General features: G+C 32.0%; 1 protein-coding gene and 2 long non-coding RNA genes across 4 annotated transcripts in view; 1 reads left to right on the top strand and 2 right to left on the bottom strand.

Moving 5' to 3' along the window:
• Positions 1 to 1,316, bottom strand: part of LOC139817004 (probable chitinase 10) — a 4,532-nt gene extending 3,216 nt beyond the window's left edge. Inside the window, exon 1 of the mRNA XM_071784817.1 lies at positions 1,244 to 1,316. Coding sequence (XP_071640918.1) covers positions 1,244 to 1,316 — 73 coding nt within the window. The remainder of the gene's footprint in view (positions 1 to 1,243) is intronic.
• Positions 1,317 to 1,457: 141 nt separating this feature from the next.
• On the top strand, positions 1,458 to 6,144 carry LOC139816082 (uncharacterized). The gene is made up of 3 exons (XR_011732916.1): positions 1,458 to 4,920; positions 5,109 to 5,274; positions 5,693 to 6,144. It is a non-coding gene; the product is annotated as an uncharacterized lncRNA (long non-coding RNA).
• Positions 6,145 to 12,388: 6,244 nt separating this feature from the next.
• Positions 12,389 to 15,404, bottom strand: LOC139816177 (uncharacterized). Of its 2 annotated transcripts, XR_011732965.1 has the most exons (4): positions 14,767 to 15,404; positions 13,478 to 13,649; positions 12,886 to 13,002; positions 12,389 to 12,705 (listed from the first exon to the last, which is right to left on the bottom strand). It is a non-coding gene; the product is annotated as an uncharacterized lncRNA (long non-coding RNA). The 2 variants fall into 2 exon arrangements; XR_011732966.1 differs by lacking the exons at positions 12,389 to 12,705; positions 12,886 to 13,002 and adding an exon at positions 13,132 to 13,260.
• Positions 15,405 to 15,797: the final 393 nt, after the last annotated feature.

The following is a 15,797-nucleotide window of genomic DNA, read 5'->3' as shown; positions in this document are numbered from 1 at the left end:
AGGACATAATACTGAGTAACTTTTCCTTATAACTTAGTCGGCGGTCACTGCTATTAAAAAGTTATAAACAAAAAAAGTTTGAAAAATATAGCAGCTATTTTGAGTATTGGAAGGCATAAATGACTAATATATATGTTGAAATAGTTCACGCATACACTTTTCACGCAAACCGAGGTTCACCCCACACCCCCCCTGCTTTCGGGGAAGGTGCGGTAGCTCCGAAATAGTTCATGCATACACTTTTCACGCGAACCGAGGTTCAACCACACCCCCCCCCCCGCTTTCGGGGGAGGTGCGGTAGCCCCGAAATAGTTTACGCATGGGTTAGTTGACGCGCTTTAAACAATTAAATACTGTTAAAGCGCGTCATCTAACCTATGTAGATTAGTGACGCGCTTTAAACAGTTAAATACTTGTAAAGCGCGTCATCTAACCTACACGTATTTTCCAAACTTTTTTTGTTAATAACTTTTTGACGAATAACGAGCAACGGCTAAAACCTTCTGAAGGTCACTCGGGGTCATGACCTTGACAACATATATCAAAGTCATTGAAATCGGTGAGGTCGCCAAACTTTTTTTTGTTAATAATTTTTTAATAAAAAGCGACCGCCGATTAAGTTATAAGGAAAAGTTACTCAGTATTATGTCCTTGACAACATATGCCAAGGTCAAAGTAATCCGAGCTGTGTAAGTTATTGTAAACTTTTACCCATTATTTTTATCCACTTGTATACAAGGCTTTACGGCCTTACGATTATGACTAAATCTTTGTTACGTGCAAAGGTGGAAGCACATAAAATTGCAGGAGCCTTGAGCAGAATGCAGAAGCCATATGCGCATGCGCTATGGTATTTGTAGAGCTCTACAGATACCACAGCGCATGCGCATATGGCTTCTGCATTCTGCTCATGGCTCTTGCAATTTTATGTGCTTCCACCTTTAAGGTGGACATTGCGAGATTGCGACGCTAAAGCGGGGAGCACACACTTCTGCATAACGCATAATGCGTAAGCATAAGAAAATTGATTGGTCCATACACATGTGCATAAGAAAATAAAAAGTCTATCCAGACAAACTTGCATAGGTACATAACCATATGCATAAAGAAACAAATTGGTCTATTTCCTTATGCACATGCATATATGGACCAATCAATTTCCTTATACTTATGTTTATGCGCTATGCAAGTTTGTTTGGATAGACCTTAATGCAGAAGAGCGCAGGAGTGGTTAAACTCTAACTTTTCTTCACCTCTCCCACAGTATACTGTGCCTCTCCTGTGCTCTTCTGTGTCATTCTATCTTTGTTGTTCATTAGGGGCCGATATCACAGTCTCCGATTAACGTGATCCTCCGATTAAACTTACTCTGCATCTCTTTCTAACTGTCCCTCTAGAAAGAGACGAAGAGTGAGTTTAATCGAAGGATCAAGTTAATCGGAGACTGTGATATCGGCCCTAGATGTTGAAAAGAGATAGAATGACACTTGTGTCGACTTGAGTCGCTACATGTAAAGCACACATTGCTGCCAGCCAATCACGGAGGACTGGTCACATGACTGGTCACATGACCCGTTGGCGCCTCTCTTTCCTAGAGATTTGTGGTGATTTGCGTCTTTTGATTTTGTCAAAAAACCATTCGGTTGATGAATAATAAACGCGATAAGCGTGATAAATAATCAACACGAATAATAAATTACGAATGCAAATTTGGCAAATTTTATGTCCACACTATTTGCAAACTACATACGAATCGCGAATAGTGAATATACGCATAGTCTGGCGCCAGCTTGCACATGCACTGCCATGCAAAGGGAGACTTATAATAATAGAGAGAGCGCATAGTATGTGCTACTATCACATACGTATCTGTTCGTGTCTCAGCATATACTCTCATATTGAAGATTGAAGTTGTGATAATAGATGTGTATTCTTCTTCAGCAAAGTGTTCTGTACATCTCAGGATAGTCATAATCTCACAATTAGTCGAAAAGAGAGCTAATTATCTGTACTAGTAAAGTACTTTTTCCAGTCATGTATTCCTTAGTAAAATTTGATAATCAAGAGTGCCTTGTAACTCATTCGAAGAAAGTTAAAATCGTTCAAGGGAAAACTTGTTTTATTAAAACAAAGGGATCGTCGTACCAAGGCTATTTGTTGAGTACTAACGGTAATATAATCTTAATATCTAAATATAACCTATTAGATCAATTTTGTATATAGAATATAGTTTGGGGACAGATAACCCTACCCAGCGAGAGAAATGACCCATCGAATCGATGGGTCATTTCTCGCAAACTATAATCTATATATAAATCTTTGATTTAAAAATAAAAAACGTATTAATATATTTATTATTATTTCTATTATATATACTTTTATATATACTTGCTCGAAACTAAATTTTAATTATTAATTGTTAGATTCATATGAAGCTTTGCAAAAGGAGATGGACGATATTAACAAAGCAAATATGGAATATAAATCGGGATTATCACTGTCATTTGATCAAATTCGAATTTCCAACTCCATAAAAGGCACTGACTGTTCGACACCTATTTCAAAAACACCACCATCAATGGAGAATGAAATTAACAAGCGTTTATCATCACCTCATCAAAATTCATCAACTGGTTCTAACATATCTCTTGAGAGTAGTACGCCTAGTGGTGCGACCGAAATTATGAAACTTATCGGAGATGATTGGCTAAAAACTTCAAATGTGGATTCAAGTATTTTTGATAACAATATTTCATCTAATGCTGAGAAACAAGTTATCGAAGATTCTGATAAAATAATCGAAAATGAGCAAGAATCTCATACTCACATTGTAAATTTAGCGGTTGAAAAAAATGTTGGATCTAGCATTAGCATTCAAGAAAATAGTTCGAAAGAAATTAATGTTACAATGACTGATAGTAGACATGAGGGTACGAGTTCAGATTATATACCGAGTAATAGCACTACAATAAATGAAACAAATTCTAATGTGAGTGATAATGTGAGTTTTCCTATTAATAATAATGCACCTCCAGTTGATATTCGTAACGTTTATGTGCCTGTTTCAAAAAATGAAAATCCAGGTTTTTCACTCAAACAATATTTTTGCCCGTATTGCAAGAAATTACAAAAAAAGTTTGCTCGGCATTTGGAACTAAAACACAAAGATATACCAGATGTTCATAAATTTATACATTTTCCAAAAGGCAATCCAGAACGACGCAAAATTATTGAAAAAATTCGAAAATATGGTAATTTTCTTCATAACACTAATGCGGAATTAAATACGGGAGTTCTCATAGCTTGTCGACGTCCTCAAGCAAAATTTAACAATACTGCCGAAAACTATGTGTCTTGTAGTTATTGCAAAGGATTTTATTCTAAAAGAACCTTGAGAATACATTATAAAACGTGTGATCCAGCTCATGAGAAAGGTCGAAAAGATCAACTCGTAAAAGGAAAACAGTTAATGGGATATATACACCTTCGTGCTAACAATGTTATGCGTCGAAAAATTGTCCCATCACTTCAAGATGACAATGTTTCAAGATCTATTAAATACGATGAACTTCTGATTTTATTCGGAAATAAATTATGTGACACATACACACTTTCTCATCAGTACGACATGATTAGAAATTATCTACGACTACTTGGTCGCTTCAAATTGACAATAAAAGAAATTAACAGGCAAATATCTGATTTTGCATCCATTTTTCATCCTGGATACTACGATGACGTTATAAAGGCTGTCAAAATATGTGCAAATTATGATTCTGAGTTACAAGTTTTTCAAACACCATATAATGCAACTACTCTGGGAACAATGTTGAAAAAATGTTCTCGTATACAAGCTGCTGAATGTATCAAGCGAGAAGATTTAGATGGAAAAAAAAGCTGTTGATGATTTTATGGTACTGTTTGATAATGATTACCCAGTGACAATTAATAAAAAAGTTATAGAGGATCGAGCAAATAAACGTCGAAAGAAACAAATTGTCCTCCCATCAAAATCAGATATCCAAAAATTGTATAACTATGCAAAAAATTTATGTGAAGAAGCCATGAAAATTCTTCAGAAAAAATTTGATATTAATGCATGGAAAGAATTAACTGACGGTAGTCTGATTCTCGTTCAGATGTTTAATCGACGAAGAGCTGGTGAAATTGAGAGACTCTCCATTGAAAATTATGAAAATCAAGAGACAGTTGACAAAATTTTCAATCCTGATATATTTGACAACATATCAGAAGAATCTCAAAAACAAGCCAAGCAATTTGTCCGATTAACTATACGAGGCAAATTGGGAAGAACCGTTCCCGTATTACTACATACATTTTTAACTTCGTACATTGATGTTTTACTTAAATATCGTTCAGAAGCTGGAGTAAGCTCAAAAAATAAGTACGTCTTTGCTGTACCTCGAGTAAATTCTCCGAAAAAAGGTTACGTCAGAGCTTGTCCTATAATGCGAAAATTTGCTAATAACTGTGGTGCATCAATCCCTACCAGTCTACGAGGTACTATGCTTCGAAAGCATATCGCTACTTATACCGCTATGCTGCGAGTAGAGGAAAATCAAGTTTCAGACTTAGCAAATTTCATGGGACATGACAAGCAAATCCATAAAGATGTGTATCGAGTTCCTAATGGACTGATTGACATGACTGAAGTATCTCGCTTGCTGCAGGCTGCAATAGGCGATGAGGATGAAGACAGTGATGAAGAAAGTGATCAAATCAAAGACGATACAAAAGATGACAATATGCAAACAGATGATGCGTCAACTGATGCCGATAATTTCCATGAGAATAATAATGATAATGAACAGTCCTCGAGAAAACATATTCGCAAACGTATAATAAATTGCGATAATAGTGACGATGAAATTATAGATTCCAGTACTCAATGCTCAAGCTGTAAGTTTATGAAAAATTGATTATTTTTATTTGTTTATAATTTGGTTATAATTTTTATAACTTTATTGTTAATATATATTAATTTTTTATAAATGTATATATTTTTATCTTTTATCCAATAACAATATATTTTATACTTTTGATAAAATTTCTTTATTAATATATAATAAATTGAGTTTTAATTACAGCCTTACAGCAAAAATCAATAAAAACGGATTAAAAGAACAGAAATGGAGAAACAAGTAATTAAAAAGAAATTTATTGATGCTGAACCACAGTCCTCGGGAAGACGTATTCGCAAGCGTATAATTTGCGATGATAGTGACGATGAAATTATAGATCAATGCTCAAGCTGTAAGTTTATGAAAAATTGATTATTTTTATTTGTTTATATATATTAACTTTTTATAACTTTATTGTTAATAAATAAATTTTTATTTCGTCAGTCAAATAATAAACAACAATGGGAATATTAATCGACTCTACTGGCCATTATAATCGCCAAGACAATACGACCACGATCAAAGATTACACAGCAACTTATATTGGTTAAAAGAGCGTCTTGACGATAATCGAACCAAATTGTAGTCGTATTGTTTTGGCGATTATAATGGCCAGTAGAGTCAATTAATATTCCCATTGTTGTTTATTGTTAATATATATTAATTTTTTATAAAATTATATCTTTTGATATTTTATTCAGTAATATTAATTTTTATACTTTATATAAAATTTCTGTATTAATACATAATAAAATGAGTTTTAATTACAGCCCTGCAGCAAAAATCAATAAAACGGATTAAATGGACAAAAATGGAGGACGAAGTAATTAAAAAAAAATTTGGTGATGTTCGTATGCTGCCCAAATTACCGTCAGTACCAGAATGTAGAGCTTTGATAAACCAGAATAGCTGCTTGAAAGAAAGAACTCCTGCTCAATTGATATCCCATATTGACAATCAGCGTAGAGATAAAGTTAGAAAGAAGAACTATTCGCGTAATAAACACGCTGAAGTAGTCTGAACAAGTAGAACGTACTATAAACATTAATATTAAAAATATTATAACTTTGAAAATTTTTCTCAATGTCTTCAGTTTGTATGTCTTTAATTAATTATAATTATATTTTTAATATCCTGATAACTTTTTTGTTTAAAAGAATTTTGTATCTCGTAAATATCATATTTTTTTACATTTCTCTAACTGATACATTTATTTTTGAAAGACTGATATTTAAAGTAATGTGTCGAAAAATATGTGATAAAAAACGACTAATTATAAAATATTCATTATAACTTTTAATGTGTGCTAACATATAAATTTATAATATTTGATATTAGATATATTTTAGTCTTTAATATAGATTATATTCTTTAAGTATCATATTTTTTTAGATTTTTACTCGTGCATTTATTTTTTGAAAAACTGATGTTTAAAATAATAATATATGGAAAATGTGTGATAAAGAACTAAGTATGTAATACTAATTATATAATTATATAAATTTATAATATTCTAAACTAGGTAGATTTTAGTCTTTAACGTAGATTATATTTTATTTTATGTATCATATGTTTCTTTTTCTTGAAAAGAAAACTAGTGCACTTATTTTCAAAAGACTGATGTTAAAGTGACAATTGCTGAAAAATGAGTGATAAAAAAGACTGATTATAAATTCTTATAACTGTTGTATATGCTAATATATAACTCAATAATATTCTAAACTGAATACATATTTTTAGTCTTTAATGTACCTAGATTATATTTAAGAAGAAAAATACAGTAGAATATAAGTAAAATTACATTGTAAACATAAGTAGTGATTGCACTAGTCACTAAAAGTTTTCATAAAAGTATAACAGTATTGTATTATTTTTATCAATAAAAATTAATTAATAATAATTTATAACAATTTATCATTCATCTATAAACCTGATTAACAATCCGCAGTAAAATCTATTCCTTAATTAAATATACTCAAATTACATGAAATAATTGCTGAATAACATTGCTATAACAGGGATTTTATTTAATAATTGCTCAGGTATTACACTTTAAAAATTTTAAAAATCTTTTAATGAATAAAGTAAGAAGTTTGAGGTTGGAAATTAGCAATATATGTCTGTCATAAATAATGCTGAATATGAATGTAATATTTATTACATTGAATAAATATTTTAAGATTATCAGTTTACGTGCAATAAATGATTCAAAAACGGCTCTAATGACGATATAATACAAATTTATAAAATTTTTTGATAAAAATTATATTTTTTAAATATATAGAGTATAATATAAATATCAAATTATCTTTAAAATAAATTAACTTTAAATAATAATTTATATCTTTAACTTCTACTTAAGAAATTTCGGCTTAAACAATTCATTTAACAAAAGGAAATAGAATTTATACTATATAAATATATATATATATATATATATATCTGAAAAGCATTGGAATAAAAAATTTATTTTCGAGACATATATTTTAAGAGTTTTAAATAGAATGTTTAATTTGAGAACATTTCCGTATATACTGATTGAATAATTTAAGGACAAGTATATACTGACTGTATAATTTGAGAACAGTCTCCGATCAATGCCTTTGTTCGAAAAATCTCAAAATATACAATGACTATAAAATATAGATTTGTGTTTGTACTAAAAGTATAACGTTCTACAGTAAAATAAATGTGACATATTTTAATAACAAAAAATGTATTTTTAAGTTTCTATTTTATATGCATATGTTCACTTAACTTTAAATAATAATGGTGGTTTAACCAATTTGTTCAACAATGAAAATTAATGAATATATGCATGTAAATAGAAATTTAAAAAATACATTTTTCGTTTTATTAAAAATACGTCACATATATTTATTTCACTCTCGAATGTTATTCTTTCAGCACAAACACAAATCCATATTTTACAGTTATTGCATACTTTGAGACTTTCTGAATTAAAGCATTGATTGGAGACTGTCCTCAAATTATACAGTCAGTATATATCTGTTCTTAAATTATACAATCAGTATATACGGAAATGTCTTCAAATTAAACGTTCTACTTAAAGCCTGGTCTACAATGGATGTATTAAGTCGTAAGTCGTAAGAATTGGCCAATCACAATCGAATTTGAGGAGAATAATCGACTGTGATTGGCCAATTCTTACGACTTACGACTTAATACATCCAGTGTAGACCAGGCGTAACACTCTCTTAAAACACAATTTATGTCTCTAAAATAAATGTTCTACCCCAATGTTTCTCAGGTATACTTTATGTACTTGTTTCAGTCCTGGGGGCCATGGCACATAAAAAAACTTAAGCAGTAAGCAAATTGACTAATCACAGTTAAGAATTCTCGAAAACACACGATAACTATTGGTTAATTGCTTACCGCTTACGTCTCACTGCTTAAGTTTTTTTATGTGCCAGGGTCCTAATAGCGAGACTCCATGTTCGAAATTTGCGCTGGCATTATTTTTTTGTTTTTATTGGGAGTATGTACAAATTAGTTCGGTCCGTTTTCAAAAAATGGTTCTGGCTGTTATGAATGTTTCATAGTGACAGCTGATTTCGGCGGTTTCAGAGAGGTTAACCTGTCAATAATACTCAGTTTATATCGCTTTGAGTTTTATTCAAAACCTTGTTTTTTACTGTGTTGAATATGTCAAAATTTTGTGTTAACTCAGCAGCATTTGCGGGAGGTCTTAGTTTTCTGCTTTAATTGGAAGAAAAGTGCAGCTGAAGCGCATCGAATTCTTGTGGAAGTTTATGGTGACAATGCTCCAACTGATAAATCATGTAGGAAATAGTTTCGACGTTTCAAGAATGGTGATTTCAGCGTTGAAGACAAGCCTCGCTCTGGACAGCCAAATAAATTCGAAGACAAAGAATTGGAGGAATTACTCAATGAAGATCCGAGTCAAACGCAAGAGGCGCTTGCAGAATCACTTGGAGTGACTCAACAAGCAGTTTTCGTACGATTGAAATCCATGGGAATGATTTAAAAGCAAGGCAATTGGGTGCCTTATGAACTGAAACCGAGAGACGTTGAAAGGCGATTTTTCACTTGCGAGCAGCTGATTCAAAGGCAAAAATCCTTTCTTTGGTGCCTTTGAATCAGCTGCTCGCAAGTGAAAAATCGTCTTTCAACGTCTCTTGGTTTCAGTTCATAAGGCACCAATTGCCTTGCTTTTGAATCATTCCCATGAATTTCAATCGTACGGAAACTGCTTGTTGAGTCACTCCAAGTGATTCTGCAAGCGCCTCTTGCGTTTGACTCGGATCTTCATTGAGCAATTCCTCCAATTCTTTGTCTTCGAATTTTTTTGGCTGTCCAGAGCGAGGCTTGTCTTCAACGCTGAAATCACCTTTTTGAAACGTCAAAACCATTCCCTACATGATTTATCAGTTGGAGCATTGTCACCATAAACTTCCACAAGCATTCGATGCGCTTCAGCTGTATTTTTCTTCCAATTAAAGCAGAAAACTAAAACCTCCCGCAAATGCTGCTTAGTTAACACAAATTGACATATTCAACACAGTAAAAAACAAAGTTTTTGAATAAAACTCAAAGCGATATAAACTGACAATGAGTATTATTGACAGATGTTAACCTCTCTGAAACCGCCGAAATCAGCTGTCACTATGAAACATTCATAACAGCCAGAGCCATTTTTTGAAAACGGACCGAACTAATTTGTACTCCTATATATTTTTAAAATTATATTTTATAGATATGTACATATAATATAAATTATTTCCTACGTAGAAATACATATTTGGCATATATTTAGATACTCATATACCTTCTTTAACTTCAAATAATAATGTTAGCTGAAACAATTCGTTCAACAAAAAGAATTAGGACTTAAACTATACATAAATTATATCTGAAAAGCATTGAGATAAAACATTTATTTTCGAGACATATGTTTTAAGAGTTTTAAATAGAATGTTTAATTTGAGAACATTTCGTATATACTGATTGAATAATTTAAGGACAAATATATACTGATTGTATAATTTGAGAACAGTCTCCGATCAATGCCTTTGTTCGAAAAATCTCAAAGTATACAATGACTATAAAATATAGATTTGTGTTTGTACTAAAAGTATAACGTTCTACAGTAAAATAAATGTGACATATTTCTAATAACAAAAAATGTATTTTTTAAGTTTTATTTTATATGCATATGTTCATTAACTTTAAATAATAATGTTGGTTTAACCAATTTGTTCAACAATAAAATTAATGAATGTATGCATGTAAATAGAAATTTAAAAAATACATTTTTTCGTTTTATTAAAAATACGTCACATTTATTTCACTCTCGAATGTTATTCTTTCAGCACAAACACAAATCCATATTTTACAGTTATTGCATACTTTAAGACTTTCTGAATTAAAGCATTGATTGGAGACTGTCCTCAAATTATACAGTCAGTATATATCTGTTCTTAAATTATACAATCAGTATATACGGAAATGTCTTCAAATTAAACATTCTACTTAACACTCTCTTAAAACACAATTTATGTTTCTAAAATAAATGTTCTACCCCAATATTTCTCAGGTATACTTTATGTACTTTTTAAGTTCTGGGGGCCATATGGCACATAAAAAAACTTAAGCAGTAAGCAAATTGACCAATCTTCAGTTAAGAATTCTCGAAAATACAAGATAACTATTGGTTAATTGCTTACCGCTTACGTCTCACTGCTTAAGTTTTTTTATGTCCCAGGGTCCTAATAGGGAGACCCCATGTTCAAAATTTGCGCTGGCAATATTTTTGTTTGTTATATTTTTTAAACTACAATGACTATGAAATATAGATTTGTGTTTGTACTAAAAGTATAACGTTCTACAGTAAAATAAATGTGACATATTTCTAATAACAAAAAATATATTTTTTAAGTTTCTATTTTATATGCATATGTTCACTTAACTTTAAATAATAATGTTGGTTTAATTAATTTGTTTAATAATGAAAATTAATGAATATATGCATGTAAAAGAAATTTAAAAAATACATTTTTGTTTTACTAAAAATACGTCACATTTATTTCACTCTCAAATGTTATTTTTTCAGCACAAACACAGATCTATATTTTATAGTTATTACATACTTTGAACTAAGGCATTGATTGGAGACTGTCCTCAAATTATACAGTCAGTATATATCTGTTCTTAAATTATACAATCAGTATATGTATACGGAAATGTCTTCAAATTAAACGTTCTACTTAACACTCTCTTAAAACACAATTTATGTCTTTAAAATAAATGTTCTACCCCAACGTTTCTCAGGTATACTTTATGTACTGTTTAAGTTCTGGGGGCCACGGCACATAAAAAACTTAAGCAGTAAGCAAATTGACCAATCCCAGTTAAGAATTCTCAAAACCACAAGATAAATATTGGTTAATTGCTTACCGCTTACGTCTCACTGCTTAAGTTTTTTTATGTCCCAGGGTCCTAATAGCGAGACCCCATGCTCAAAATTTGCGCTGACAACATTTTTTTGTTTGTTATATTTTTTAAATTATGTTATACATATATGTACATGTAATATGAATTATTTATTACATAGAAATACATATTTGGCATATATTTAGATACGCATATACTTTCTTTAACTTCAAATAATAATGTTGGCTGAAGCAAGTCGTTCAACAAAGAGAATTAGGACTTAAACTGTACATAAATTACCTGAAAAGCATTGGGATAAAACATTTATTTTGGGAAAATAAATTAAGGTTTATGGATGTTAAGTAGAATGTTTAATTTGAGTACATTTCCGTATATACTGATTGTATAACTTGAAGACAGTTATATACTGACTGTTTAATTTGAGGACAGTCTCTGATCAATGCCTTTGTTCAAAAAGTCTCAAATTATACAATGACTATAAATTATAGAGAATAAAATAAATATAACGTATTTCTAAAAATACGTATTTCTAAAAACTATTTTAAAAATTAATAAACCTAGAAAAATAATTTACACTATAATTTTTTCAAAGAAACAGACTTAAAATGCATTTAAAAAAAGAAATTAGTGCTTAAATTGTATAAACTATACTTAGGAGACATTGGGATAAAACGTTTATTTTGGAGACAGAAATTGTTTTAAGATTTTGGGGTAGAATGTTTAATTTGAGGACATTTCCGTCAGGTATGTCAATTGTATAATTTGAGGACATTGTATATACTGATTGTATTATTTGAGAACAGTCTCCAATCAATGCTTTTGTTCAAAAAGGTTCAAAGTATACAATGATTACAAAATTTTTCAATATTTTTTTGCTTTCTGCTCTATAAACGAAGTTTGCTATTGCACATTTATGTAAAGTATATAGCATAAATTAAACGAATAAAATAGCGATGTCCCAAAACATACTTTGTGCATATATATATATATTATATATATATATATATATATATTTTCTATACTAAACATTTACCTTTATTGCGAACGTGCGTGCGATTTTGTCTCTCCGATAGATCTTAGGCTCTGGAGCAGGCTAGCGAGAGTACCGTGGCACGTATTTTCCGCGTGATGCGTAACGAGCTGGCCGCGCGCATTGTGGTCCTCGAGGTGAGCCCGCGTAACAAGGCCGGCGGAAGAACTCCCAGGAGTGTAGCTACGGAGGATAATTCGTTCTCGCCAATTACGCCCACTTCCACACCGGAGCCGTCGGTGAAGCCGACGTTCCCGAGAATGAGCACCGCTGCTAGCACTCTTACGACGTCCAAAAATGGAATGCCTAACACGCCTGGGGAACAATAAAAGATGTAGGAAAAGATGGGGAAAATCTGATAATCTCTTTCCAAAAGGTTTAATACAACGTGAGAAATAAAAAACGTAAAACATTAAGCATTTCGGCTAATTTAATTGTATCAGGTTTTTATTAAAATAAAATTTTATGTTATTTTTTTCATATTTAATCACATACCTAAACAAGCTTTCCACGCTTGAAACCGAATCGCATCTTCAGATTCGTCCTGTCACGTATCGCCATGTTGAGGGTACCTCAAATTTTTCAGATTATATCCCTCCAAATTTAATTTAACTGTAAAATTTATTAGGATAATTTATTTCTTGATAGTTAATTATTATTAATCATTTTTATGCAATTGTAATAATATTATTATAATTAATTGCATTATCTCTCTCGTCGTGAAACAATCCAGCTAATATCTGATAAAATATATGGTAGTTTTTTCTCGTCTGGTAATGGTCTGATTACTCGCGCCTGGTCTAGGAAGTAACAATGAATTTTTGTTCTATATAAAGCACCGTCCGTCACTTGAACCTCAATGAAGTGACCCTAAAGATATAAGTTGTTTTAATATTTATATTTGCTAACTATTACTAAATAATCACTATTACATATTTATTGCTATTTATCATATTGTTCACAATACTTTTAATTTAAATATTAATACTACGTCTATAAACTTTCTTTTCATAATATTATTTCTCTTTCATCTTTCTCCTTCCTCCCACCCTCTTCTATCTCATACATCTCGAAGCAAACTACTTACTATCCTTGAACTCTCCGAGTTTGTAGCGCGGTTTTCGCTGAGTCCAAGGATCTGAGGACCGTGAAGGCTGCCGCGAGATTGAAAGCGTTCGTTTCCGGTCCGCCGCCGGCGACGTCGAAGAGTTGCCTAAGTAATAGCATTGAGGCGTACGTTTTTCCGGATCCGCTTGTCCCTGTGTAGAAGAAGTTCCAGAACATGCACACTTAATTTATATAATTTTTAGAAATTGTTAAAAATTGAAAAAAAAAATCTAAAGATCAATAGTTTTTAAAACTGATAGACGATTAATGTACTTTAATGCGCGAAAATCATAAATAGAGATAATATAGTGATATATGGTAATAATGACTACACACGGAGAAAATTTTATAGTAAATATTACTATGGTGTCGCACTAGCTGCGGACCATCGAGGAATTTCAAGTTAAAATACTATAATTATTGTTTTAAAAACGATAAAATAACGTAATTTTTACCATAAACATAGTAATTTAACTTAAAATTCCTCGATGGTCCGCAGCTAGTGCGACACCATAGTAATATTTACTATAAAAATTTTCTCCGTGCACTGTTGGAAAATTTGTGTTAAATATAACATAAATCACATGTTTTAACGGTCCCCTCAAATTTTTGTGTCAGTTTAACATAATATGGATGTGTTAAATGGTAACATTGATACTATGTTAAAATATTTTAACAGAAAAGAAATGTTATTCTGATCGTAATTTGAGGTTAATTATTTGTACAATTAACATAATTTTTATGTTAAAGTTAAGATTGTAAGATAAAATCAACATTCTTCTTCTACAAATTTTTATTCTTACTTCTGTTATAAAGTAAAATCAACACTCTTTTTCTGCAAATTTTAACACATTTAATTAATACGTTCAAATTGTGTTACTTTAACATATTCTTTAAATTATTTTATTAATTTTACATTTTAAATTTGTAAAGTTCAATTAACATAGAAAGCACATGTTAAATCTACACACGTATGTGTTGATTATTTTACACAAAAATTTTAACAAGGACCTTTTTTAACAAAACTACAAAAATTTTCCAACAGTGTATAAATTACATGTAAAAGAGAAAATATTATAGATTTTAGCACACAAGCATACGAAAAGTGCAATATTGAGAATGTAATAAGAAGATATATGGATACAAAGAATAAAACAAATATAATTTTAGAGCTCGAGGATTAAAAATTTCAGTAATAAAGAAAAATGTTTTATAATAGATTGTTAAAATCAATTGGAAGACGCTGTCACAGCACTCGCAACTTTGTACCTTACAGCTTCTTCTCGGTCTCCCAGAACTTAAAATACTTGTAAAATACTTGTCCAATATGAAGACTTTGGAGAGACCGAGGGTAGCCATTTCAGGTGTTCGAGTCTTAATCCCGTCCAGAATTTTCCCCATTAAGCCTTCCTCCAAAATCCTCTATCTAATCTAACGTTTTTGCGGGTCTAACGAGATAGGACATTTCGGGGTTCCCGCGTCTTCGTATCCTCGGAGCATTCGTCACCGCACTCGCACATTTTTCACCGAAAAAATTTTTCAATACAGAAAAAACACTCAAATTTACATCACACTGCATTGTAAAACAATTATTCGATCCAAGAGTTTATACACTGAAGCATATAAATTAAAATGCTTGAGATTCCGGATAAATACGTGGCGAATTAAATTCTCAACGCTGGAGAATATCGCGATAACCAGATCTCCACGAATAGAGAGTCAGTCGATCAATCCGGATCAATGCACTAACGTCGGCACAATTTTTTAACCGTGTAAAGTTAAACAGCCGTATGCACTTTTCAACATACGAAGAGTGGCGAGCCGTCGCGTTCAACTGGGCGTCATTGTTGCCTGAGACCCACCTTCTGGGCCTTATTTCTCCTAAGGCGCCTTTGCCGTAACTTCGACAGGTAAGAGCAGCGGCGCTTACCTAGTCCACGGGTAGTTTGGTGGAAGGCACCACACCGGCATGCCGCGGGGTACAGAATATCTGCCGAATGGAGTTGGTGGGAGGGTGGGAGGTAAGGCGGAGAGAGAGGAGAGAGGAGAGAGAGGAGAGAGGAGAGAGAGAGAGAGAGAGAGAGAGGAGAGAGAGAGAGAGAGAGAGAGAGAGAGAGAGAGAGAGAGAGAGTACTCACGCCTTCCTTCGCACGTCGTCCGTCGCCAGCACGGATAGAGAACCTCTGGAGACCGGGTCGAACTACCTTCTGGGAACCCTCTTTTACTTCTGATCTTCAATCTTCGAATTCACGATCATCTAGCCGATGACTCTCCCCTCCATATCTCATTATTCTCCCTCT

This window comes from Temnothorax longispinosus, chromosome 7 (assembly GCF_030848805.1).
Source record: "Temnothorax longispinosus isolate EJ_2023e chromosome 7, Tlon_JGU_v1, whole genome shotgun sequence".
Lineage (NCBI taxonomy): Eukaryota > Metazoa > Arthropoda > Insecta > Hymenoptera > Formicidae > Temnothorax > Temnothorax longispinosus.
Note: the sequence above shows the minus strand (reverse complement) of the source record. Positions and strands in the feature narration are given on the sequence as shown.